General features: G+C 49.5%; 2 protein-coding genes and 1 long non-coding RNA gene across 18 annotated transcripts in view; 2 read left to right on the top strand and 1 right to left on the bottom strand.

Moving 5' to 3' along the window:
- BCL2A1 (BCL2 related protein A1) overlaps nt 1-3,891 on the top strand; it is a 60,200-nt gene extending 56,309 nt beyond the window's left edge. For 13 of the 14 annotated variants that reach the window (XR_008298904.1, XR_008298899.1, XR_008298902.1 and 10 more), the window contains one exon: nt 3,606-3,891. Coding sequence is in view for 1 of the 14 variants with exons in the window: in XM_015086939.3 (XP_014942425.1) it covers nt 3,606-3,713 (108 nt within the window). In the remaining 13 variants the exon portion in view is untranslated. The remainder of the gene's footprint in view (nt 1-3,605) is intronic. The other variant, XR_008298898.1, reaches the window with a different exon arrangement.
- LOC128315838 (uncharacterized) overlaps nt 1-19,077 on the bottom strand; it is a 34,781-nt gene extending 15,704 nt beyond the window's left edge. The window contains exons 1-4 of one of the 2 annotated variants that reach the window (XR_008298907.1): nt 18,803-19,077; nt 13,701-13,929; nt 2,264-2,337; nt 718-2,095 (exon numbers count right to left, since the gene is read on the bottom strand). This is a non-coding gene — a long non-coding RNA (uncharacterized LOC128315838). Of the gene's footprint in view, nt 1-717; nt 2,096-2,263; nt 2,338-13,700; nt 13,930-18,802 lie in introns of those variants that run through there. The other variant, XR_008298906.1, reaches the window with a different exon arrangement.
- Nucleotides 19,078-19,514: 437 nt separating this feature from the next.
- The window catches only part of MTHFS (methenyltetrahydrofolate synthetase), a 32,235-nt gene continuing 27,713 nt past the window's right edge, over nt 19,515-24,036 (top strand). The window contains exon 1 of one of the 2 annotated variants that reach the window (XM_027068276.2): nt 19,515-19,671. In XM_027068276.2, coding sequence (XP_026924077.1) covers nt 19,552-19,671 — 120 coding nt within the window. In that variant the 5' untranslated portion in view covers nt 19,515-19,551. Of the gene's footprint in view, nt 19,672-19,835; nt 20,083-24,036 lie in introns of those variants that run through there. The other variant, XM_027068278.2, reaches the window with a different exon arrangement.

Here is a 24,036-nt window from a genome sequence, read left to right as displayed (position 1 = left end):
TTTGAAAGAGGAAACCTCTCTCCTGCCACTGTAACCATCTGCGTGCGCGTGTCCTGTGCAATGACGACTGAGGAACGTGAGTTTTCTCCTTTGAGATCACCTGCCTAATGTATTGCACACCAACACTTGTAACGTCTACAGAATATCCCAATTTTATGCGTCACAATTACTTTACCAGTTCCTAATTGTTAGACATTTGGGTTGTCTTCCTCTTGGAAACAATGCTTCAAGACTGGCCCCGGGTGGGTTTTCCGCCCCATCGCTGAGCAGGCCGCCTCTTGATCGGTGTCTTAATGATGGATGGCCCATCGCACTGCTCCCAGAATGCATACTGCCTCCCGAAAGCGCTCTATCAATGGAGAGACGACCCAACAACCCCACCAGCCAGGGGGCAGGACCAGTAAAAATAATTTGGGGGATTTCACAAGACTCAAAATAACAAGGTCAACTTAACAGGTCTAAAAATCAGTAAGACCGTATTACAATGTGAATTCTTTAACTGCCGGTAATGTTGAATTTTCCCCCACACCCTTGTGCATGATTCGTGTTTCTGCTTTCAATAGCCCTTGTCTTCTCAACTCTTAGGGGCTCGATGATGAGTCTCTTACCCTTGAATGAGCCCTTTCATGATAAATGTAAATATTTTCCTGGTCAGTTCTTTTCTGTTTTTTTTTTTTTTTAAATTATTATTCTGTTAAAATACACGTAACGTAAAAGGTATGGGCTTAACCATTTCTTTTTTTTAATTTTTTTTAACATTTATTTATTTTTGAGACACAGAGAGACAGAGCATGAATGGGGGAGGGGCAGAGAGAGAGGGAGACACAGAATCGGAAGCAGGCTCCAGGCTCTAAGCCATTAGCCCAGAGCCCGACGCGGGGCTCGAACTCACGGACCGCGAGATCGTGACCTGAGCTGAAGTCGGACGCTTAACCGACTGAGCCACCCAGGCGCCCCTGGGCTTAACCATTTCTAAGCGTGCACATCAACAGTATTAAATAGTCTCACTGTTGTGGGACGTCACCAGGATCCACCCCCAGGACTCTGCACCCCCCGACCCCGGATCGTGGTATCCACCACCCTACTTTCTGTCTTTATGGGTTTGACTATTGTGACCACTTTGCGTAGATGGGGTTAAACAGTATTTGTCTTCTCGTGACTTGCTTAGCTCACTGAGCCTCATGTCCTGAAGGTTCATCCACGTTGTGGCAGGTGTCAGAACGTCCTTCCTTTTTAAGGCTGAGTAGTATTCTGGTGTATGTATAGACCACGTTTCGGTGACCCATTCCTCAGCTGAGGGGTGCTGGTGTTGCTTCCATGTTTTAGCTACTGTGAATTCTCTCCTTCTTTTAATTTAGCTTTTTATGGCTAAAAAATCTCTAATCTTTTTTTTTTTTTTAACGCTTATTTGTTGATAGAGAGACAGAGCACGAGTAGAGGAGGGGCAGAGAGAGAGGAAGACACAGAATCTGAGGCAGGTTCCAGGCTCTGAGCTGTCAGCATAGAGCCCGACGTGGGGCTTGAACCCATGAACCGTGAGATCATGACCTGAGCCCAAGTCAGACATTCGACCGACAGAGCCACCCAAGCGCCCCAACCTCTAATCTTCTAGCTGGATTTGTCAGTTATTCCTTTTTCTCACGCTCTTTAGTTGAGAAGTTGAGTGTATGTCAGATGATATGCTACGTGCCAAACAGTGACCGCTGTCCTAGCAAAAGCGGTCGTTGGAGAGTGCCTCGTTGCTGAGGGTTACGAAGATCCTGGGAAGGGAGGCGGTGAGGGCGCATGGGAAACGTGTGCGTGTGCAAAGGCGGAGGGGGAGGAAGGGGAGAGAAGGAGCAGCCTGTTCCCTCCGTTAGGCCGTGACAGCGTGTGCTGGGCATGACTCTGCAACTCTGTACTTGACACTATGGGGACAGAAGCCGGCTTTCTTGGGCAATCCTTCGGATGGAAAATCCCCTTGACCGCCGTCTGTGCACTGGCCGTGCTCGGGAAGAGGCCCCGGGCGCCGGATAACAGGTCTCTTCCAGCCCCAAAGTGGAGTCACCTGGGCTCCGAGCTGCTAGCAGGCGGTTGTCACCCCAGAACCTGGAACCTGCCGGAGGCAGAGCGAATGTTCACTAGACGAACATTTAAAAAAATCATTCCGACAACTTTCTAATCCTTTGGGTGATTGTTTGGACACTTGCAGAACGAAAGAACAGCGTTGGCGTTCCCGTATGGGCCCAGGCGCTAGGAAGTCAGGTAACTTTAGGTAGCTTACTTTTTTCGCATTTGTCAGGATAACAGAGGGCATTAGGCTGAGCGATCTCAGAGGTGTTTTGCCGTAAGGATGCCCTGTAATGATAGGTCATAAATTACAGTGGGCACTTCACAATCTATTGTTTTAAAACCACGATCAAAAAGAGAATGAATCCTGGTTTTCTTGGGCAATCCTTCGGATGGAAAATCCCCTTGACCGCCGTCTGTGCGCTGGCCGTGCTCGGGAAACCACCTTGTCACAGGCTCAGAGGCACCGACTGACTCTGGCTTCATTGTGGGTCCTCCTGACTCTGCACAGTACCGCTTACAAACATACATGCACATCGCAACACCAGACAGTTGAAAAAGGGGAAAAAATGAGACCTTCCTCCAGAGCTGTGCATCCAGTATGGTAGCCACGAGGCACCTATGGCCGTGAACACTCACAACGTGGCTGGTCTCGGTGCAGATGGGTTGTGAGTACAAAACGCATGTCAAATTGCAAAGTTTTGGTACAAAAGATATAAAACATCTCAAGAATTTTCATACTGATTACATACTGAAATCATAGTATTTTAGATAAATTGAATCTATTTTTAAAATTAATTTTACGTATTTTCTCTTACTTTAAAAGATGTGGAGGGGGGAGGGGTGGGGCATCTGGGGGGCTCAGTCAGTTGAGCGTCCGACTTGGGCTCAAGTCATGATCTCACTGTTCATGGGTCCGAGCCCCACGTCGGGCTCTGTGCTGACAGCTCAGAGCCTGGATCCTGCCTCTGATCCCGTGTCTCCCTCTCTCTCTCTGCCCCTCCCATGCTCATGCTCTGTGTCTCTCTCTTAAAAATAAATAAACATTTGAAATGAATCAACATTTTAACTAAAAAAGTAAAAAGTGTGGCTAGGGGCACCTGGGTGGCTCAGTCCGTTGAGTGCCCCACTCTTGATTTTGGCTCAGGTCACCATCTCGCTATCTGTGGGTTCGAGCCCCACATCAGACTCTGTGCTGACAGTGCGGAACCTGCTTGAGATTCTCTCTTTCCCTCTCTCTGCCCTTCCCCTGCTCACTCTCTCTCTCTCTCTCTCTTAAAATAAAGAAATAAACTTAAACAGAAAATAAAAAATTAAAAAATGTGGCCGGTGGAACCTTAAACTTCCTTCTGTGGCTCTCACCGTACCTCTGTTGGTCAGCGCTGCCCCGGAGAGGCCCGGAGCAGGGCTGCGGGGCAGTGATGCAGTGGACAGAGCGACGCCAGTGCGGGCGCAGAGGTGACCAAGGAGCTGCCTGTTAAGTGGGGGTCCTTTGCTCTCCATCCCAGTAAACTGTCGCCCCTGGTTTTTAAAATGTGAAATTTATTCTCCAACAGGAAAACGGCTTTGTAAGGAAGTTCGAACCCAAGTCTGGCTGGCTGACCTTTCTGGAAGTTACAGGAAAGATCTGTAAGGTATTGTCTCTCCTGAAGAACTACTACTGAGCGGCCAGAAGCACAGAACACTCTGGATTGTGAAACCTGCCTGGCTGTCTTGACTCTTGCACTAAGTGTTGCCGGCACTTACTCCACTGGACAGACGACTTTGGTGATGTAACTCGATCTTGCAGAGTTACGGGGATTTTGTTCTCATTTTGATAAATAAACCGTATTTGTCTCAGTACGTAATTTGTGTCCTGCCTGGGAGTCGAGCAGAAGGGCAAAGCTGGAGGCAGGGGACGGGGACTGAAGGAAGCGGGTGGGGGGCCAGGAAGGGGGCGCCTCCTCTGCCCTGGGGCAGATTTTCTTAAGGGGTGCCCGTTACCCAGAAGTCATTCGCCAAGTCGCTCCTCCGACTGCGTGGGGGTGAGGTCTACATCCTGCCTCCCAGTGGCCCCCGTGACCCTAGATACTTAGGGGATTCCGCAGATGCCCTCCCCACAGACTCTGCTCCCTGGCCCGCCACTCAGGGTTGACAGACACGGCGGGAGGTACCCAGGATGCTCCGGGGCAGTCTGAACGCAGACAGTTAGGTCTGACTCATGCTGAGTCATTGTCAAATTTTTCCTCTTAACAAATGTCATAAATCACACAACTGTGTCTTTTCTTAGACCCTGAATTCCAATTCCGAGGTCAGTAAATTTGACTGCAGTTCAGGAGCACCAGGCTGTGTTCTAGAACCTCCCAGTCTTCCAGTCTTCCTCCGTGTCCTCTGGCCCTCGGGGCTCGAGTTTCCGAGGAAGTAGCTGACGGATCTGATCAAGAAACCAGGGCCTCCCTCCCAGGCTCTGCGCATTTCCACAGGGGATTTCACTTAATTCACACTTTGCTTCCTCTGTGATTCTTTTTTTTTTTTTTAAGGCTGATTTGAAGAAACCCCTTTAGAAATCACCCTTCAAAAATTTTTTTATGTTTATTTATTTTTGAGAGAAAGAGAGAGACAGAGTGTGAGCAGGGGAGGGGCAGAGAGAGAGGGAGACACAGAATCTGAAACAGGCTCCAGGCTCTGAGCTGTCAGCACAGAGCCCAACGCGGGGCTCGAACCCACGAACTGTGAGATCATGACCTGAGCCGAAGTCAGACGCTCAGCCGACCGAGCCACCCAGGCGCCCCAGAAATCACTCTTAAAGTAGGGGTCTACTCTGCACACCTGCACACAGATTTCACACGCACGCACACTCTCACCGCCCCAGTCTTACTGCTTCCCATGGCTGATGCAAGGTATGGAGAACAAGACACCTGTAGACTTGGCCTTTCTATCAGCTCATCCCATCCTGGTAAGTGCTCTCCCTGATCTCCGCCCCCTTGTCCCCTATCCCTCACCCACCTCTCCTCCGGTGACCGTCCGTTGGTTTTCTGTAGTTAATAGTCTCCTGTGGTTCTTTTTTTAAAAATTTTTTTATGTTTATTTTTATTTTTTTATGTTTAATTTTTTTATGTTTTTTATATTTAAATTGTTTATTTTAATTTTTTATGTTTAATTTTTCATGTTTCATTTAATTTTTTTATGTTTGTTTTAATTTTTTAATTCTTTTATGTTTATTTGTTTTTGAGAGAGAGAGAGACAGAGACAGAGACAGAGACAGAGCACCAGCAGGGGAGGGGCAGAGAGGGTGGGAGACACAGAATCAGAAGCGGGCTCCAGGCTCCGAGCTGTCAGCACAGAGCCTGACGTGGGGCTCGAACCCACGAACCGTGAGATCATGACCTGAGCTGAACTCAGATGCTCAACCGACTGAGCCCCCCAGGCACCCCGAGTCCCCTGTGATTCTTAACACTGGGGATACGACACTGGGGCAGGTCAGCAGGGAAACGTTTCTTGCAGAAGTGACTTTGGCGTATTCAGCCAAGCCCATCTGAGAGCCAAGTACCTGGCCCTTGCGTCTGCCCTGAATGGGAACATTTCTACCCCGTTTCACCTTGGTGCCTCCCCGCCCCCTGCTCAGTGCGTGAGGTCCTACTGTGTGTTGGCATGAACCAGAGCTAAGTGTAGGGAGGAAGCTTCACAAGTGGACATAACAGAAGTGTATGTCCGGGTCCTGCCAGCTGGAATACATTTGCACAAGAGACCACAGACCCTGACCTTTATACCACAGCGATCTCGTTAACAGAGCAACACCGGGGAATCAGTGACATTTCGGGCTTGGTTTGTGACCTGGTCTTTCAAAGTGCAGCTCTGTGTGTTTTATTACTAAGATAACAGGGGGAGGGCTTACCCTTAGCGAACACCGCACACAGAGACGGAGGTGGAACAGGTCGTAGACCGAAAAGTAAGCTAAAGCCATAAAAATCCCGGAAGAGACATCGGAGAAAATCATCACAGCCTCAGAGGGGGTCAAGATTTCTTAGCTACAACAACAAAAGCCTGCGCCAGAAAAGAAAAAAGGACCTAAAAATTATACTCTGGAGACACGATTTAGAATTCTCAAAGTCAAAGAAGAAAAAAACAAAACCCAATCTTCAAAACAGCAAGCCACAGAGTGGGAGGTAACACGTGTCACGCTGGTAACTGACAAAGGACTCGTGTCCAGAATGTGCGAAACACAATTCAGGAACAACACAACCATCAACTGAATTTAAAAATGGGCAGAAGACGGCAGGCGGGCAGTTCACGTGGAGAAGGTGCGAGACACCACTGGCCACCAGGGAAGGGCGAGGTGAAACCACGGGAGACCTCGGCGCACCCTCCAGAACGGCTCGCACGAAGGCCACCACCGGTACCGGGCTTTGGGAACGCCCTCACGCGCTGCTGGCGGTTCTTGAACCGCGTGGCAGGTTCTTGTAAAGCGAAACGCGCGGCAGCTGGGCTCCTGGGTCTCCGCTCAAAAGCCCCCGAACATGTCCCCACGATTCACGGCAGCTGTATTCACGAGGGCAGAGAGACCCGGACACAACCCACGTGTTCCACAAATTGCAGCATGCCCGCGCAAGGGACGAGCCCCAGCAACGATCAGGTGTGGGCTGGCGCCACGGGATGAACCACCCTCAACACGCGTTGAGCGAGAGAAGCCGGCCACTGGGGTCCAGTGTCGTCCACGCGAGACCGGAAAAGACAAATGTGATGCGTCCGGTGGCAGAAAGCAGGTGAGAGGTGGCCTGTGGCCGGGGTGGGGGGCGGGGGGAGCCGGCCGGGAAAGCTCTGTCTGGGGTGATGAGGATGTCCTGCCTCTTGGCTGTGGTGGGAGAAGCATGTCCAGGATTCACAGAGGCGCTTCCTTAAAACAGGTGCATTTTACTGCAGATGATAACGTAGCTGATTGTTAAAAAGCTCCGGTTTTTGCAAAAGAAAAAAAAGAAAAAAACCGAAAAAGGTGAACGCTCATTGTGAACAGTGCAAACGCAGGAGAATAAAAGGAGAGACACAAGCATGACCCCAGATACCAGTTTAAGTCCCAATAAAATCATGAAGCACTATTATTTTTGCCTCGGTCACTTAGAAGGATCTGTCGGTGTGCATGACAGCCCGTGGACAACACCAGGCCTGCGAGTGTGGGGCCCTCCCTTCATCTGCCTTACCCCCCCCCACCCCCCACCCCCGTGGTGGCCCGTGGCTCCCGTGGCTCCGCTGGCTTGTTTCCAGCACCCGCTGCCACAGACTCTGCTTAGGACACTCCTCTGCCTCGTCCCGCCCAGGCTAACCCGGCCTGCAGACTTCCGCTGGGAGGTGGCCGCTTTAGGGACGCCCTCCCCACCGGGCTCCCCCTACAGCCTCTGAAAACACCACTGTCTCCATTAGAGCCTCACATCTGTGCGAGTTTCAGTTCGGTGTTTCCCACCGGACAGCCAGCTCTGGGAGGGCAGGAACCGCGCCTTCGCGTCTCAGAGTCCGGCTCACAGCCCGCTGAAGGCTCAGGGACTACTGTTCACAAAACGCACGGATGGACGCGCATCGGTTCCCGAACGGGCCGCCCACGAGGCCGGGCACCGTGTTCCCCACGGCCCCGGGGCCACGGCCGCCTCTTGTTTGCTCCCGGAGCACGAGGGACTTCAGAGAAGTGATGGCCTTTAATTGTCAGGCGGTCCCCGAACTAGATACTATCTATCCCCACTTAGAAACAGGCTGGGAAGCGGGAAGAAACTTGCGCCTTGCAGGGGGTCACCGGGGCGAAGGGTCCCTTGGGGTCACGGGGGGATGGGCTGGTCCCTGGGTGCACGGGGTCATGGGGGTGGGTGGCCGGGTCCCGGGTCCCTTGGTGCATGGGGTCACGGGGTGGGGGCTGGGCAGGTCCCTGGGTGCACGGGGTCATGGGGGGCTGGGCGGGTCCCTTACCGCCCTGGGGCGTCGTCGTTCTGCACCACTTCCCCCTGACCCCACGGCCCCACCCAGATGCCTGCTTCCTTCCCCATCCCGCTCACAGGCTCACAAGCTCACAAGCTCACAGGCTGGAACTGTGTGCAAATGCCAGCGGGGTGGGGCTGGCTTCCCCACCGACGGTGACGTCAGTCTTCAACAGCCAGGCGGGTGTCCTGATCTCCCTGGTCTGCACCCCTCACCCGTTTATGCGCGGCCTCCCTGGAGACCTGCCCCAGCTCGAACTGGTCATGGCTGGTTCGGATCCGGAAACTTTTTGCAGATCTCCGTGACTCCGTGGGACCTGACAATAAACGCTTTCTGGACGGCTGGTAGCCACGTGTGGCTATTTACTTACTTATTTACTTAATTTTTTACAGTTCGCATCCAAGTTACTTAGCATACGGCGCAGTAATGAATTCAGGACTAGAACCCAGCGCTCATCCCAAAGGGTGCCCTCCTCAATGCCCCTCACCCATTCAGCCCATCCCGTCTCAAAATAAATAAACATTAAAAAATTTTTTAAAAAGGGACGCCTGGTCGATTAAGCGTCTGACTTCAGCTCCGGTCATGATCTCATGGTTCTTGGGTTTGAGCCCCGTGTCGGGCTCTGTGCTGACAACTCAGCCCGGAGCCTGCTTCGGATTCTGTGTGTCCCTCTCTCTGCCCCCGTCCCCCTCGTCAAAAATAAATAAACATTTATTTGTTTAAAATTTTTTTTAAACTGTATTTATATTTTTGAGACAGAGAGAGACAGCACGAACGGGGGAGGGTCAGAGAGAGGGAGACACAGAATCTGAAACAGGCTCCAGGCTCTGAGCTGTCAGCACAGAGCCCGACGCAGGGCTCGAACTCACGGACTGCGAGATCACAACCTGAGCTGAAGTCGGACGCTCAACCGACTGAGCCACCCAGGCGCCCCTAAATAAACGTTTAAAAAAACAATGTAAGATAACTTGAGTGGATAAGCCATGAGGACGAAAGGTACAGCACGGAGAGTATAGTCAGTGGCATTGTAACAGTGTTGCACGGTGACAGATGGTAGGTAGCCCTGTAACGGATGGAGAAGTTGAATCAGTCTGTTGCGCACCTGAAACTAACGTGACACTATGTGTTAACTGTACTTCAATAAAAAGAAAAAGAAAAATGTAAGATGCTATATGGTTCCCTCCACTCGAAACTCTCCAGTGCTTTCCACCTCGCTCCGAGGAGAAGCCGAAATCCTTAGAACATTCTTACGATGGCGCCCATGGCCTTCCACAGCCCGCCTGCCCCGCGAACCGCCTGAGTTCATCCCTGCTGTGCCAGGCACCCTCTTGCCCGTGGTGGAGTCTGACACGCCCTTCTCAGTCTACTGATTTCTGCCTTGGATGCCATGTGGCTCCCGAGGGTGGGACTTGGGGACACACAGATGCCGAGGGCTCTATCACGGGGCTCCCCCACAAGCCCACAGAGAGCTCTGGAGATTCGGAGATCCAACCAACACCGTCCCTCGTGTTGCGTGCACATATACGTTCACAGAGTCCTTGATGGGGATGCTGTGTATGGCTGTTGAATTGTCGTATTCTCAGAGATGTGGAGTAAACGAGGAAGACGGTCAAAGCTTTACTTAGGTAGATGAGGCTCTCTTATGGTCAACGGGTGCTACCTAGCATACGGAGCCCACCAGAGTAGCCACGGACACGCAGGAGAACAATGCCTCCGGAGTTCAGCAGGGGCATTTGAACAACAGCATACCCCTGCCCCCCAGAGCCCTGGGGCTGCCTCCGCTAGGGAGCCCTCGGAGATCTGCCTGCCTGGTGACTGTGTCCTGTTGTCTTCAGCCTCGTCGATGTTCAACCAGCTGCTGAAACCGTGAGCCTGGTTTCTGGGAGTCATCCTTGAACCTTCCTTGCCCTCCATTCCTGTTCTGCAACCAAAGAGTAACTGAGTCCTGGCCACTCTACCTCTTAAATATCTCTCGAGCCATGCTTGCCTGTCCTTCTAGCCCCTTCCCTCCTACACTAATGCAAGCCACCCTCACTTCCACACAGACCGCTGCTCCAGTGGACGTGACCCTAATCCATTGCAGGCCCCCTCTGGTGGATTCAGTGCAGCTACATACTCATCTGAAATGTGAATGCAGTGTCACCCCTCTGCTTAAAATCGCCCAGTGGCTTCTCATGGCTCCTAGGAACTCAGATTCTGCCACCAAACCCGGGGTCATTCTTTCTCTTCACTTGAGTGTGGGCTGGACTCACGCTCAAGAACAGAGCGTAGGAAGGAGAAACAAAGGTACCAGGGAGGAGCCTGGCCAGGTGATCGCCGGTGACGTCACCAGTGACCAGCCGTGTTGATAGCACAAACCTTTGGTATCTTGATAAAAAGGGCACGAAATCTCCGTGGCATTCTTCCCCAAGCCCACGGCCCCGGGCAAACATCAATCGCAACTTGAGGGACAGTGTACAGAGTCCCTGACCAGTGACTCCCCAAAACTGACTAGGTCATCAAAAAACGAGGGAACCGTGAGGGGTGGGGGCAGACGAGATGAGCTGTGAAGACACGGTCGCTAAACACAGGGTCCCGGATGGGACCCTGGCACAGAGCACGGGCATCAGTGGAAAAACTGACCCAGATGAAGTGTGGAGTTTGGTTAGCAGCAACATGCCCATGCTGGCTTCTCAGTCTCGACAAAGGTCCCGCGGGGTGTCCGGCGTTGCCTCTGGAAGGGCGCGGGAGAGTTTACGGGAGCTCTCTCTATTGCCACTGTAACCTTTATGTCAACTTAACCTGTCAAGAGGTTCGCTGAATTCAACACACAGAGGCAAATCAAAAGAACCCCGTGTCGTCTAGCCTTATGTCACCCGTTTCCTCCCGGCTCTTTGCTGGGGAGAATTTCCAGCCATCTTTCAGTTCCTCTAAACGTCACGGGGTTTTTCCCTTTCGGGCCTGTGCACACACGGTTGTCTCTTCCTAGAAGACCCTCTCACCTTCCCCACCTCCGTTCTCACTCGCCCTCTCGCCTGGTTAGTGCTTACTCAGCCTTGGTACTTGGTCACTTCCTTGTGACGGGGGCGGGGCGCCGGGGGAGGATGTGGGGATCACCAGCCACCTCCTGACCTGTCTAGTCGGAGGGGATGATTGATCTGTGCAGGCTGAGCACGTTAGAGTGTGCGGGATCGTTCGCGTCCTTGCAAGTTGACATTTGCTTTATACACCAATCCGCGGTCGCATTTCCTGAACGTCTGTATGAATACAAATCACTTGGGGATCATGTTAAAATACAAATACAGATTCTAGGGACGGCCTGAGACCCTGTTCGCCTGACAAGGTCCCAGGTGGTGCCGATGCGGTCGGCTCAGAGCAGCAAGTTTTGGTAGGCGGATGGCACCCGGGGTGCTGACGAGAATTAAGCGTTAGGTCTGTAAATGCAGCGATGAGACCACGCGCTCCAGTAAATCCATGCCTGTCTCACCTTAGAGGATGGAAACTCTGCTCGTTTCTGCCATTCTTTCCTCCACCTGCCCCTACCCACCCACCTGCTCAGTTTCCACACGACTCCTTGAACTGAAGGTATGTAACCACTTTGGCATCACAGAGGTGAGTCAATGGGTTTTCCCCGCTGATGTGACTTTTCTTTTTTAATTTCCAGAATGGCTACCTACTACCTAGGGCGGAGGGAGCCGCCCTTTTCTGGATATTCCCTAGTTTGTAAAATTATTCTTTTTTTAAGTCTCTTTTTAATGTTTATTTTTGAGAGAGAGAAAGACAGAGAGTGTGCGGGGGAGGGGCAGAGAGCAAGGGAGACACAGAATCCGAAGCGGGTTCCAGGCTCTGAGCTGTCAGCACAGAGCCCGACACGGGGCTCGAACTCATGAGCCGCGAGATCATGACCTGAGTCGAAGTCGGACGCCCAACCAACTGAGCCCCCAGGCGCCCCTGTGAAATTATTGAACTAAGGTTTGGTACTCTAGCTATGGTTTGAAGAACACGAGGGGTCTTTTCTCCTGACCTGGATTTCCGTAAGCAGCTGGGATTTTACCAGAACCAGCCAAATGCCTTCCCACTGAGTTGGCTCCTGACCCAGCCTCTGCTAACACACGCCCACCCAGCGCCCGCTCCGTGCTGGGTCTGGGGCTGGACCCTGAGGATGCAGGCAAGTGTCCACGCGGCCCCAGGCTGACAGAACACGCTGGGACAGACACCGCTGGGACAGGAGGGGGTAGCACTGGTTTCTGCCACGTACATGAGCTGGGGTAGGACACGTATGATCGCCAAACCTGTTTCCTGTTCTGTAGCAACATCACAGTAATACCCCCGTCACACTCTGTGGGTCGAGCCCTCGCACGGTCGGTTCCAGAGGCGGCGCGGGAGGCGCTGGCCGTGGTTAGTGGTATTATTCCAGCTACGACGGCAGTTCTGCCATCTCCCAGACCAAGCAGTCCTGGATTAACCCTGAGAATCTACCCGCATGGCCGTGCCACAGGGACCACTGAATAACCCGGCAGGGAGACAGGGAGGGAGGGTTTACGCCAACCGTCCAAGAGCACACAACCCAGAAAACCCTTCTCAGACACTCGTTTTCCGAAGTCCTCCCTGCCCCCCACCGTGGCTTCCAGGGACTTTCCTCCCTCTCTCTCCCCTCAAACGCAGGGAGGGGAACTAACTGTGTGACTCCCCAACCCTGTCTTTCCACGTGACTTACTGACCGCCCCCCCTTCCCTCTGGGAAGCGACATCAAGTCCTCTGGCCATCTGACACAGACAGGTGAGGTAGGAGCCGTCTTTTTATTATTTTGGCTTTCACTCTATCACCCAAGTGGCTTCTCAAAGTATTTCTTCTTAAAAACACTAAAGTCGTATGGTGCTTTCCTAGGACGAGTTGTGAGTTCTAATGAATAAAAGGGACCACTGTGCACTCAGCTGCCCCCGGGGGGCTCCAGAAGCATGAACTGCTGAGCCAGGGAGGCTGAGCCAGGGAGTGGGAAGCTTCAGGGCTGTGCAGGTGCGGCCCAGGTAGCTGAGAGGAGCTGTGTTCCCATGACAGGTGTGCACCGAAGGAATTTTCTTTTTTTTTTTTTAATTTTTTTAACGTGTATTTATTTTTGAGACAGAGAGAGACAGAGCACGAACGGGGGAGGGTCAGAGAGAGGGAGACACAGAATCGGAAACAGGCTCCAGGCTCTGAGCTGTCAGCACAGAGCCCGACGCCGGGCTCGAACTCGCAGACCGCGAAATCATGACCCGAGCCGAAGTCGGCCGCTTAACCGACTGAGCCACCCAGGCGCCCCCACCGAAGGAATTTTCAAGAGGGACAGCGATGGGGTGAGAAGGTTTTCCTTCCGAGGAAGCCGAGGAAGCCGCGTTTGGCAGTGCTGTGACCAGGAGGGAGGAGAGTTTGATCTCTGGGAGATCAGTTAGGGCCTGATGCAACAGGCGGTTAGTAATGTTTATTGACTTACACTTGGGTCAAATAAAATTTCCACTGTTTTCACAGGATGATCTCTCCCATCGCAGGCTTGCACAAAGTTTACTTATTTAACAGTTTGTTTTTTTTTTTTTACCTTTTCTTTTGAATTTTAATCTTACGGAAATTCATAAAAATAGACTTCCCATACACTCTGAGTCCAACTTCCAATAACAACATCGTCAATGTAATGGGCAATTATCCAAAGAGAGAAACGCACACCGATACCCCACCATTAACTAATGTACAAACCTTACCTGAATCCACCAGTTTTCCCATTAACGTCCGTTCTCTGGTCCCGAAGCTGACCCAGGAGAGCCAACTGTATTGAACTGTCCTGTTGTGTCTCCTCACTCTCCTCCAATCCTGTCTTTCTTGGTCTTTCATGACCTTGAGACTCGTGAAGACCACCAGTCAGGTGTGTGGTAGAACGTCTCTCAATTTGGGTGTGATGTCTTTCTCATGATTGAGGTTTTCCTGATTTTCCTGTTGGGAGGAAATACCACGTGAACGGAGTTGTGTCCTTCCAGTGTGTCCTCGGAGGGGCCACATGTTCTTGTCACATGTTAACCTGTACTGTCTTGTGGGGAGATGGTTCAAGACCACAGAGATGTTCCGGTTATGCCTCTTTGTTTTGTTGTTGTTATGGATCAGTATTCATTTATCAATCACGAGGCACTTGCGGATATTTATGTTATTCCATGGGTTATAAAGTGAGTAAGACTATTTTTTTGTTGCTCGAACTGTCCCAGCTTTGCCCACTGGGAACCCCCGTTTGGGTCCCGGCTCCCCTCCTGACCTGCTCCCTTCCATTGTGGTCACCCCCTTACTCTGTGGCACCACTAAATCTTCTAGGTCCACCTTGGTCCTGCCTCAGCTCTGGAAGCCCTATTTTTTGTTGTTGGACAATGACATTTGGAAACCAGGATCTGGATGCTAGATTTCAGTGCTATGGAGGGTCATTGCTTCCAGGTCTGCTCAGGAACAGGACTAGGAAACATAAGCGTATGTATCTAACCCACATCTCTATTTCTGTGTCTATGCATTTCTGTATATACTTAAAATCGCAAATTTACATGGACACTTCCAATTCCAACCCAACACAACAAGATTCATTCCGACCTTCCCTCCTTCCTTATTTGTTACTTATTTTTCGGGATAGGGAGAAACTGGGACTCTCATCATCTACAATGTGTTTACTTATTTTGTTCAATTCTAGAACACAGATAAAGCAGTTTCACAATTACTAATTTATAGCCCTTTGAAAAACAAATGTCTTAACTAGAGTGGCCATATTTGTGTGAAGCTATTTTTGTCATTAGTCTTACAGAAAATCAAAATGCTGTTTTCCACAGTTACTTAAGTTAGTTCTTTTCTTCTCCAGCATTCGTTGTAATTGTTAATCGTGTACAATGCACTTCAGTTTCCGTGTGCCGGCTTGCACTGTTCCTGCTATACGAACGGGCACGTGTGTGTCTGCAGATGTGGTCGGCATGGTTCGGAGGGTCAGAGCTACACAGACAGGTGTCATCAAAGAACATCCCCTCCCCCCTCCCCCCCGTCCTCACCCATTCCCTACAGGTACCCAAGCTTGGTTTCTGGTTTATGTTTATTTCATTTTTTGTCTTTCAGAAATGAGATTACATGTACATACTTTTTTTATATTGTTTTTTATTTTAAGGACATGTAATTGACATTACATTCACCCTTTTAAAACGTCCAGTCTATTTGGTTTTAGCACATTCACAGTGTTTTGCAACTATGACCTCCATCTAATGTTAGAACATTGTCATCACCCCCAAAAGAAACCCTGCCCTCCTTCCCTCGCAGCCCCAGGCAGACACTCATCTACGCCGCGGTCTCTGTAGATTTGACTGTTCTGGATATTTCATGTAAATGGGATCACACAGTGTGTGGCCTTTTGTGTTTGGCCTTTTACTGAGGTCCATCCGTGTTGTCGTGTCTCGTATTCCCGTTACTGTGAGGGTTCCTTTCTTCGCACCCTCACCAACACTTCCTTTCTCGGTTATAGCCCCCCTAGTGGGTGTGAAATGGTATCTCTTCTCGGTTTTGTTTGCATTTCTCTAATGACTAATGCTGCTGAAATCTTTTCATGCGCTTATCAGACATTAATCTTATGTGGAGAAATGTCTAAGTCTTTGCCCATTTTTACAATTAGATTATCTTTATTGATGAGCTGTTAAGAGTTCTTCATGTATTCTGGATTCAACTCCCTTATCGTATACATGATTTGTTAGTCCTCCCAATCTATATTTTTTTCATTTTCTTGATGATGTGCTTTGACGTACTGATGTTTTCAATTTTGATGAAGTCCTATTTACTTCTCTTTTGTTGCTTGTGTGTTTGGTGTCAAAACTAAGAAACCACTGCCTAATCCAGTGATAAAGGTTTGTGCCCCTGTTTTCTTCTAAGAGTTTTGTTTCAGCACTTACTTTTAGGCCTTTGATCTACTTTGAGTTAAACTTTGATTATGGCGTTAGGTAAAAGCCCAACTTCCTTGTTTTCCACATTCCAGCACCATGTTTCTGGATATAGACTATTCTTTCTCTGTTGAATCATCTTGGCATTCTTTTTCAGGACAATCAATTCACCATAAATGTGGACATGTATTTCTGGGCTCTGAATTCTGTCATTTACCTATCTTTCTTTCCTTATGCCAGGACCACAATGTCTTGATTACCGTAGCTTTGTAGTAACTTTTCAAGTTGGGTAGTGTGAGTTTTCCAACTATGTTCACTTTTTTCAAGACTGTTTTGATTATTCTGGACTCCTTGCATTTTCACAAGAATTTTAGAATCAGCTTATTGATTTCTGCAAAAAAACCAAGTCTGATAGATATTGCATTGACTCTATAGATCAATTTGGGGAGCAGTGCTATCTTAACAATATTAAGCCTTCCAATCCATGAACGTGGGATGTCCTTTAACTTATACTTGTTTTCTTTCAACAATGTCACATGGTTTTCAAAACTCTGACAGTTGTTAAATTTATTCCTAAATATTTTTTTGATGCTATTGCAAATGAAATTCATTTTTTTATATTTGTTTGTCTATATTTGTTGTTTTTTTTTGTTTTTTATATTTCAGACTATGTTATTATAAAACCTTAGGGTTCTCTAGACAAAGTGAATCAATAGGAGAGACATTTTTATTATGTATACCTTATATCTTGTTATATATACCTAATCTATTATACATACTTGACAATAAATGCATCATGAAATATACATATGCATCTCTTTATATTATCTCCGTTGTATATATGAATACATAGTTGACCATTAAACAATACAGGCATGAGCTGTGTGGGTCCACTTACACATGGATTTTTTTTTGATACAGTCCAGTACAATAAATGTATTTTCTCTTATGATTTTAATAATTCTTTTCTCTTACTTTATTGTAAGAATTCAGTATGTAATACATGTAACATACAAACTAGGTGTTCATAACTGTGCATATGATCCGTAAAGCTTTCATCAATGGTAGGCTATTAGTAGTTAAGTTTCCAGACAGTCAACTGTGTGGCGATCAGTGCCCCTAATCCCCATGTTGTTTGAGGTCCAGCTGTATATGTAGCACAACAGAACCAAAAGAAGGTATCTATTTAAAAAATGTTTTTAGTTTATTTATTTATTTATTTAGAGAGAGAACACAAGCAGGGAGGGACAGAGAGATGGGGGAAAAAAGAATCTCAAGCAGGTTCCATGCTGTCAGCACAGAGCCCAATGTGGGGCTCAAACTCATTAACTGTGAGATCGTGAGCTGAGCTGAAATCAAGAATCAGACGTTCAACTGACTAAGCCACCCAGGTCCCTCAGGAGATATCTACTGATAACAAGATTTATGATAAAGATTTGACTCGTGTGATTATGGAGGTCAGCAAGTCCAAAATCTCCAGAGCCACGGTCCCAATCTGAATCCAAAGGCCAGGAGCTGCTGTAGAACTGGAAGAACCAGCAATCCGTCTAGTATGAAGGGTGTCAGGCTGGAAGAGGTGTGGTTGTATATTGGTCTTGTATCCTGCAACTTTGCTGGGCTCCACTTTACTCGTCCTAACGAACGAGTTAGATCCCTTAGGATGTCAGTATATGAGGTCATGGCATATGCAGAGACAGTTTTACTTCCTTCTTTCCAGTCTGGGTGCCTGTTATTTGTTTTTCTGGTTTAACTGCCCTGTAACCCAAACTTTTTTTTTTTTTTTTATTAAGAGAAATTAACCCTTTGTGGTTTATGTTGCAAGGATCTTCTCTCAGTTTGTCAGTTGTCTTTTAATTTTGTGTATGGTTTTTTATGCTATGAAAAATTATAAGAAACTGTCATATAGTTATGTCTCAATCTTCTCTTTTATTGCCTTTGGATTTTGAGTCACAGCGAGGATGCCTTTCCCTAAACAGAGGTTGAAGACGAATTGTCCTTTTCTTCTACTACTGGTATAGTCCCAGTTTCCACACTTGGTCCTTAATCCATGTGGTTCTTCTTATGTATGGTGTGAGGTACGGACATGATTTTATCTTGCAAAAAATGGCTGTTCAGCTATTCTAGCACCATTTACTAAGATCATGCTTGCCCCAGTGATTTGAGAGATCATCTTTGCCATACTCTAAACTTCCATATGGTTTCAGGTCATTTCTGTTGTGTGGTCTACTGTGGGTGTAAGCAGCAGTACCCTTCTGTTTTAATTATAGAGGCTTTATAGTATGTTTCAAGGTTTGGAAGGTCCAGTTCCCCAAGGGCCTTTCATTTTCAGTGTTTTCCTAGCTATTCCATTCCATTCCATTCCATTCCATTCCATTCCATTCCATTCCATTTCATTCCATTCATTTTTTAAAAGTAGGCTTCATGCCTAGCACAGAGCCTAATGTGGGGCTTGAACTCACAACCCTGAGATCAAGACCTGAGCTGAGATCTAGAGCCGGATGCTTAACTCACTGAGTCACCCAGGGGCCCCTTTCTGGCTGTTCTTGAATGCTTGTTTTTCTGGATGAACTTTAGTAAAGTTGATTAACACAAAATTTAGTAAAATTTCTCTACACTTGCAATTATTTTACAGTTCAATCTCTTTATCCGTTAAATTAGCCCTGTCACCTTTTCAAGGGCCCCCTGATGTCAACGTGTGAGGGAAAGAGTCTCTCTCCACACCTACTTACTCCCTTAAATTACCCTTTTCTCGCTTCCCATTGCTGGTAAACGCTCTGCGAGCAAAAAAACTCGGGTGTCTCCGTCTCCTCCGTGTTTGCTCCTGTAGGAACAGCGCTTTCACAGGAGGAGCGGGCACCAGGCGTCCCACAGTGAAAATACTGCTGGACCTTGAACGTGTCTCGAATAGGGTAACTTACTCTGGGCCCTGAGTTCTCCAGAGGTGAACACGCTGATCTGGTGTGGGAAAGTCAGCCGACGCATCAACGGCCCATCCTACCCCTCGGGAATCAACCGTCTTCCTCCGACCCACTGGAAACGAAAACGGTGTAAAATGCTTTTGCCAACAAACAAATAATTGTCCCTTTAACCAGCAGGACTGCGTATCCTGCGTACTTCTCACCGGACCGCCTCGGCGCTCTTTTCGGGCCCCACACAGCCCCTCGTGACGCAAGGTTCACTCACCGGAATCTAGGCTGGCCCTAGGGTCTGACTGTGCCCCTCTCCCCGAGCCCACGATGGGCCAGGGCCGCGCGGGCAGCCGGGGCCACGCGGCCACTCGCTCTCGGCCAAGGAGGGCGGAGGAGCCGCCTCCCCAGAGCCGCGCTGAGCCCGGACAACAGCCGCCCTCCAGCGACCCTGCTCCGGAGCCCGCAGCGAGCCCAGACCCCCCCGCCCCCCGCCCCCCGCCCGGCTGCACCGATCCGTCCCGGGGGCTGCACCGAGCCCGGACCCTCCCTTGGACTGCGTCGTGCTCGGAGCCTCACCCCGGTGCCCCGCAGACCTCGGACCCCACCCCCACCCCCATCCCCCGGGTCCCAGCCGAGCCCGGACCCTCCCCTTGGCAGCGCAGAGCCCGGGTACGGGCGGGAGGCTGGAGGCGGGCTGGGGGCGGGGCTCCGACGACCCGGAAGCGGGGACGAGCACAGGGGCGGGGCTGGTCCGAGAGATGGCGGCGGCGACGGCCGTGAGCAGCGCCAAGCGGAGCCTGCGGGCCGAGCTGAAGCAGCGTCTGCGGGCGATGAGCGCCGAGGAGCGGCTGCGTCAGTCCCGCCTCTTGGCCCAGAAGGTGCGAGACCGCGGGGACCGCCAGTACAGCCAGCCGCTCCACTCACGGAACGGCCCTGCGCCTCTGGGCTGGCGGCTCTGCGCAGGCGCAGGCCCCGGCGCGCGCGCGTCGGCACGGGCGCGCGTACGCCCCCGCAGGTGCCATAAAGACCCTTCCCCCCCCCCCCCCCCCTTTCCCAGGCGCACGCACGTCCCCTCCGCGGGTGCCGGGGCCATCCCCCGGGCGCGCGCACGTCCCCCTCACGTGCCGTCGGGACGATCCCGGGCGCGCGCACGCCCCCCCCCGCCAGGAAGATCCCGGGCGCGCGCACGTTTCTCCGGGGGCGCGCACGACCCTCCGACCGGGCCCCTCACTAAGAGGGGGTCCCGGGCTGAGGAGGGCCAGGGTGGAGGTGGATGGCGGCCCGCCGAGGTGAGAGCAGGGTGGAAGCAGGAAGTTCTGGCGGGCTGAGCGGTGGGCGCGGAGCAAGGGGGTCCCCGCGAGTGGCCGGGAGCCGTGGACGCGTAGCGGGAGTCCAGCCGCTTCAGGGACGCGGGCGGAGAAGCGCGTGGCCGCTTCCGACGGGCGTCCGGTGCCCTGTCCCCGCGCGCTGCCCCGGGGTCGGGGAGGCGGGGTGGGTCCGCGCGTCCAGACGGGTCCGCCCCCCGCCTCCCCCCCTGGTTCTGACGGGCGCCCGAGCTCCCTGCGAGCGGCAGGCGGTCCCTCCTGGAGGTGCCTGCAGCGAGCTGCGCTGCCAGAGTTCCTTCATCGCCCTGCCCGCTCTGTCAGCCACCTATTCCTTACGTGCAAGGTCCCCTTGGGTTAGTGGAGCAAAGCAAGCCCCCCCCCTCCCCATCTCCTTGCACGTAGGTGTGCGGGGCTGGGGTGTCCTGGCGCACCGAGGTGTCCGAGCTGCTACCTACGAGAGGCGCTGGCGGGTGCCCTGTGCGCGCAGACGGGTACAGGAGCCCAGCCTCCCTCGCAGGTGCCCGATCTTAGCGGGTTAGCTTGCGCATGGGAACGCACTCTGTGGTCCACACTTTCCAGTGTGCGGGGTTGCAGGGATGAAAACCATCTGGTCGTTGCTCTGAAGGAGAGTCTGCAAGAGGCAACAGACTCGTGAATAAAGACTCGCAGTGCTCCCAGATGGATGGTGTCGAAACTCGGGGAAGGGGCTGTGCTGTAGGAAGATGTTTGAGATGCACTTGTTAGTCTAAGATGACTTTTGTCAGGGGAAGGGAAGATGGCACGTGCAGGAATATTTTGGCAAGAGAGGGAAGGGCACAATTGGACCCGGCCTTTGGAGCGCCACAGATCTGGATTTAATCTGGCCCCACTGTATTTTAGCCGTATGGGGCCGTGGCCAAGTCTCCTAGTCTTTCCCAGGGTCTGGTTCCTTACCCATTAAAGGGATGATGTCATCCTTGTAGGCCTATTGTAAATGTTTAAACAGGTGTGTAAAGGATAGATTCAGTGCTTCACATGTTTGTTTGTTTTGTTTGTTTTTGAAAGACCTTATTTTATTTCTTTGAGGAGAGGAAGAATCTCAAGCAGGCTCCTCGCGGGGCTTGATCCCACAACCACAACAAGATCATGGCCTGAACTGAAATCAAGGGTCAGCCGCCCAACTGAGCCACCCAAGCGCCCCTAAAGATTTTATTTTTGAGTAATCCCGACACCCAAGGTGGGTCTGGAACTCACAGCCCCGAGCTCCACCAACTGAGCCAGCCAGGCTCCCCAACACACGTGTTTGATAGATCCTTGAGGAAAAGCACATTGGCAGCATTTGGGAGACCGGAGTCAGTGCAGTGAGAATCAGCAGGACCTGGGAACTGGTCGGATAAAGGGTAGCACTGGAAAAGGAGGGCAGTCGCCTGTGGTTTCAGAATTCAGAGATAGGGGTTTAACGTCACTAAGCACGAGGCACGTAGGAGTTGGTGCAGAATTTGGAGTGGCATGGGGAAAATAAGTTAAGTTCATTCTGTCTGCCTGCAGATTAGAGTTCATAAACTTCAGGTGGGAAGAGTAGCTCTACAGACGTAGAGCCAGTGACAGCATAGGGTGACAACTGAGAACTGGCCTCAGAAGAAGGAAAAGTTGAAAAGCAGACCATGACCCTCGGTAATAAATACATTTTACCGCCTACAAATACACACATATATGAAATGTTTCACAGCCCAGTGTTTCACAATTGTTACTATATACTGCGAACTTTAATATACTCTTTTATTTAAATCAAAATAGAGTATATTAAAGTGCTGATTGTAAGTAACCTGCTATTGATTCTGTGACCAACCAATGGATCATGGCCGAAAACATCAATGTGCTGTGATTAGAACTGTGTTTGCTATAGTGCATGTTCAAGAAAGGTATTAAATGATGCCTTTCTCTCAATGATTTTCTTTTACAAGGCATATTTATTCTTAATGACACAGCACCTTTTTTATAATTTAGAAATTTATCGGAAAAGCAATGTATGGTAAAGAATTTCAACCTTACGCCATAGCTTGACTTCCCAACCAAATAAGATGAGGAAATTAGTGCCCTGTACTCACTTTGTCTTGTCCATCTGCCTCTTTCTTTCTTTCTTTCTTTCTTTCTTTCTTTCTTTCTTTCTTTCTTTCTCTTTCTTTCTTTCTTTTTCTTTCTTTCTTTCTTTCTCTTTCTTTCTTTCTCTTTCTTTCTTTCTTTCTTTCTTTCTTTCTTTCTTTTCTTTCTTCTCCTTTCTTTTCTCTTCTTGTCTCTTCTCTTCTCTTCTCTTCTCCAAGAAAAAGAGCAAGAGAGCACAAATGGGGGAGAGGGGCAGAGGGGAGAGGGAGAGAGAATCCCAAGCAGGCTCCACACTTAGTGCAGAGTATAATGTGGGGCTCAATCCCATGTCCCTGGGATCATGACCTGAGCTGAAGTCAAGAGTTGGATGCTCAGCCAACTGAGCCACCCAGGAGCCCCGTATCTGCTAATTTCTGACTCCTGTATCATTTTTCTTAAATTGTCAAGTTTCATAATATTTGTATTCTGTTTTATAATTAGAGTGAGTCTACTGAGCATTTCCTGTGGCTGACTGCCAAATTTGGATTTTAAGTAAATAGTATTTACGATATTTCGGTTATATATGTGGTATTCACTGTAGAACCGAGTTGTATGGTTGTACGAAAAGGATATATAATTCTGTCATGAGCTATGTGTGGCTAGGTGGAGAATGTTTCAAGTGTCATTACCAAATCCTTTCTCTTGTTATGCTCTAAAATTGCTCAAAATCATGACATGCTTTAGTCTGTTCCTATTTGGAGTATACATTTCTAATTTACCTCTTTTTTTCAAGGAGTTTTTGATTGCCTTTAATTTTCCTTTTTGGCAAAACAAGAATATGCCTTTATCTTGTTAGTAGATTCTTTTTCATTTTGTCTGTTAAAAGAAACCCATTTTCTTGAAAGCACTCTATAGCCCCCTGTTCCCTCTGGTCTAGCCCATTGCATAGCCATTGTCCTGGGGTTTCTCTTACCCTACTTCTGAGTTAGAGCTGTTGCTTGAACCCATTGTTTTCTTGTTGGATTCCTTCCTTCCTTCCTTCCTTCCCATCTTATTAGAGTATATTCTCAAGTAATTTTTTTGTTTGTTTTAGAAAATATCTAAGGGTGTAAACTTTTAAAGACTTTATGCATTAGAAAATGTCTTTACCCTCATATTTGATTGATGGTTTGAATTTCAAGTTTAAAAATATTTTTCCTTGTTCTGCTCAGCACCCATGACCTCCATTCATTCTGAAGACTGGTATCTTTATCTTTTGTATTTTAGGTTATTTCTTTTTCTTTGTGCCTTTCTACAATTACTGTTAATCAAATAGTAAAAGTCATATGTCAGCTTTCTGTGTTTCTTAAACAGATTTTTCTTTTACTTTCCTCATTTCTTTGTCCTTTTCTCCCACTTTAAGGCTTTCTCCTGATTTTTTTTTAAAAAATGCTTATTTATTTTCAGAGAGAGAGTGTGAGTGAAGAGTGGGGGAGGGGCAGAGAGAGAGAGAGAGAGAGAGAGAGAGAGAAACCCAAGCAGGCTCTGTGCTGATGCGGGGCTCTAACTCATGAATTGTGAGGTCATGACTTAAGTTGAAACCAAGAGTTGGACACTTAACCTACTAAGCCACCCAGGCGCCTCTCTCCTGAATTTTTAAATTTTGGTGTTCTTAATTTTAATATTCTTTTTTTTTTTTTTTAACATTTATTTATTTTTGAGACACAGAGAGACAGAGCATGAACAGGGGAGGAGCAGAGAGAGAGGGAGACACAGAATCTGAAACAGGCTCCAGGCTCTGAGCTGTCAGCACAGAGCCCGATGCGGGGCTCGAACTCACAGACCGTGAGATCATGACCTGAGCCGAAGTTGGACGCT

This window comes from Acinonyx jubatus, chromosome B3 (genome assembly GCF_027475565.1).
Source record: "Acinonyx jubatus isolate Ajub_Pintada_27869175 chromosome B3, VMU_Ajub_asm_v1.0, whole genome shotgun sequence".
Classification (NCBI taxonomy): Eukaryota; Metazoa; Chordata; class Mammalia; order Carnivora; family Felidae; genus Acinonyx; species Acinonyx jubatus.
Note: the sequence above shows the minus strand (reverse complement) of the source record. Positions and strands in the feature narration are given on the sequence as shown.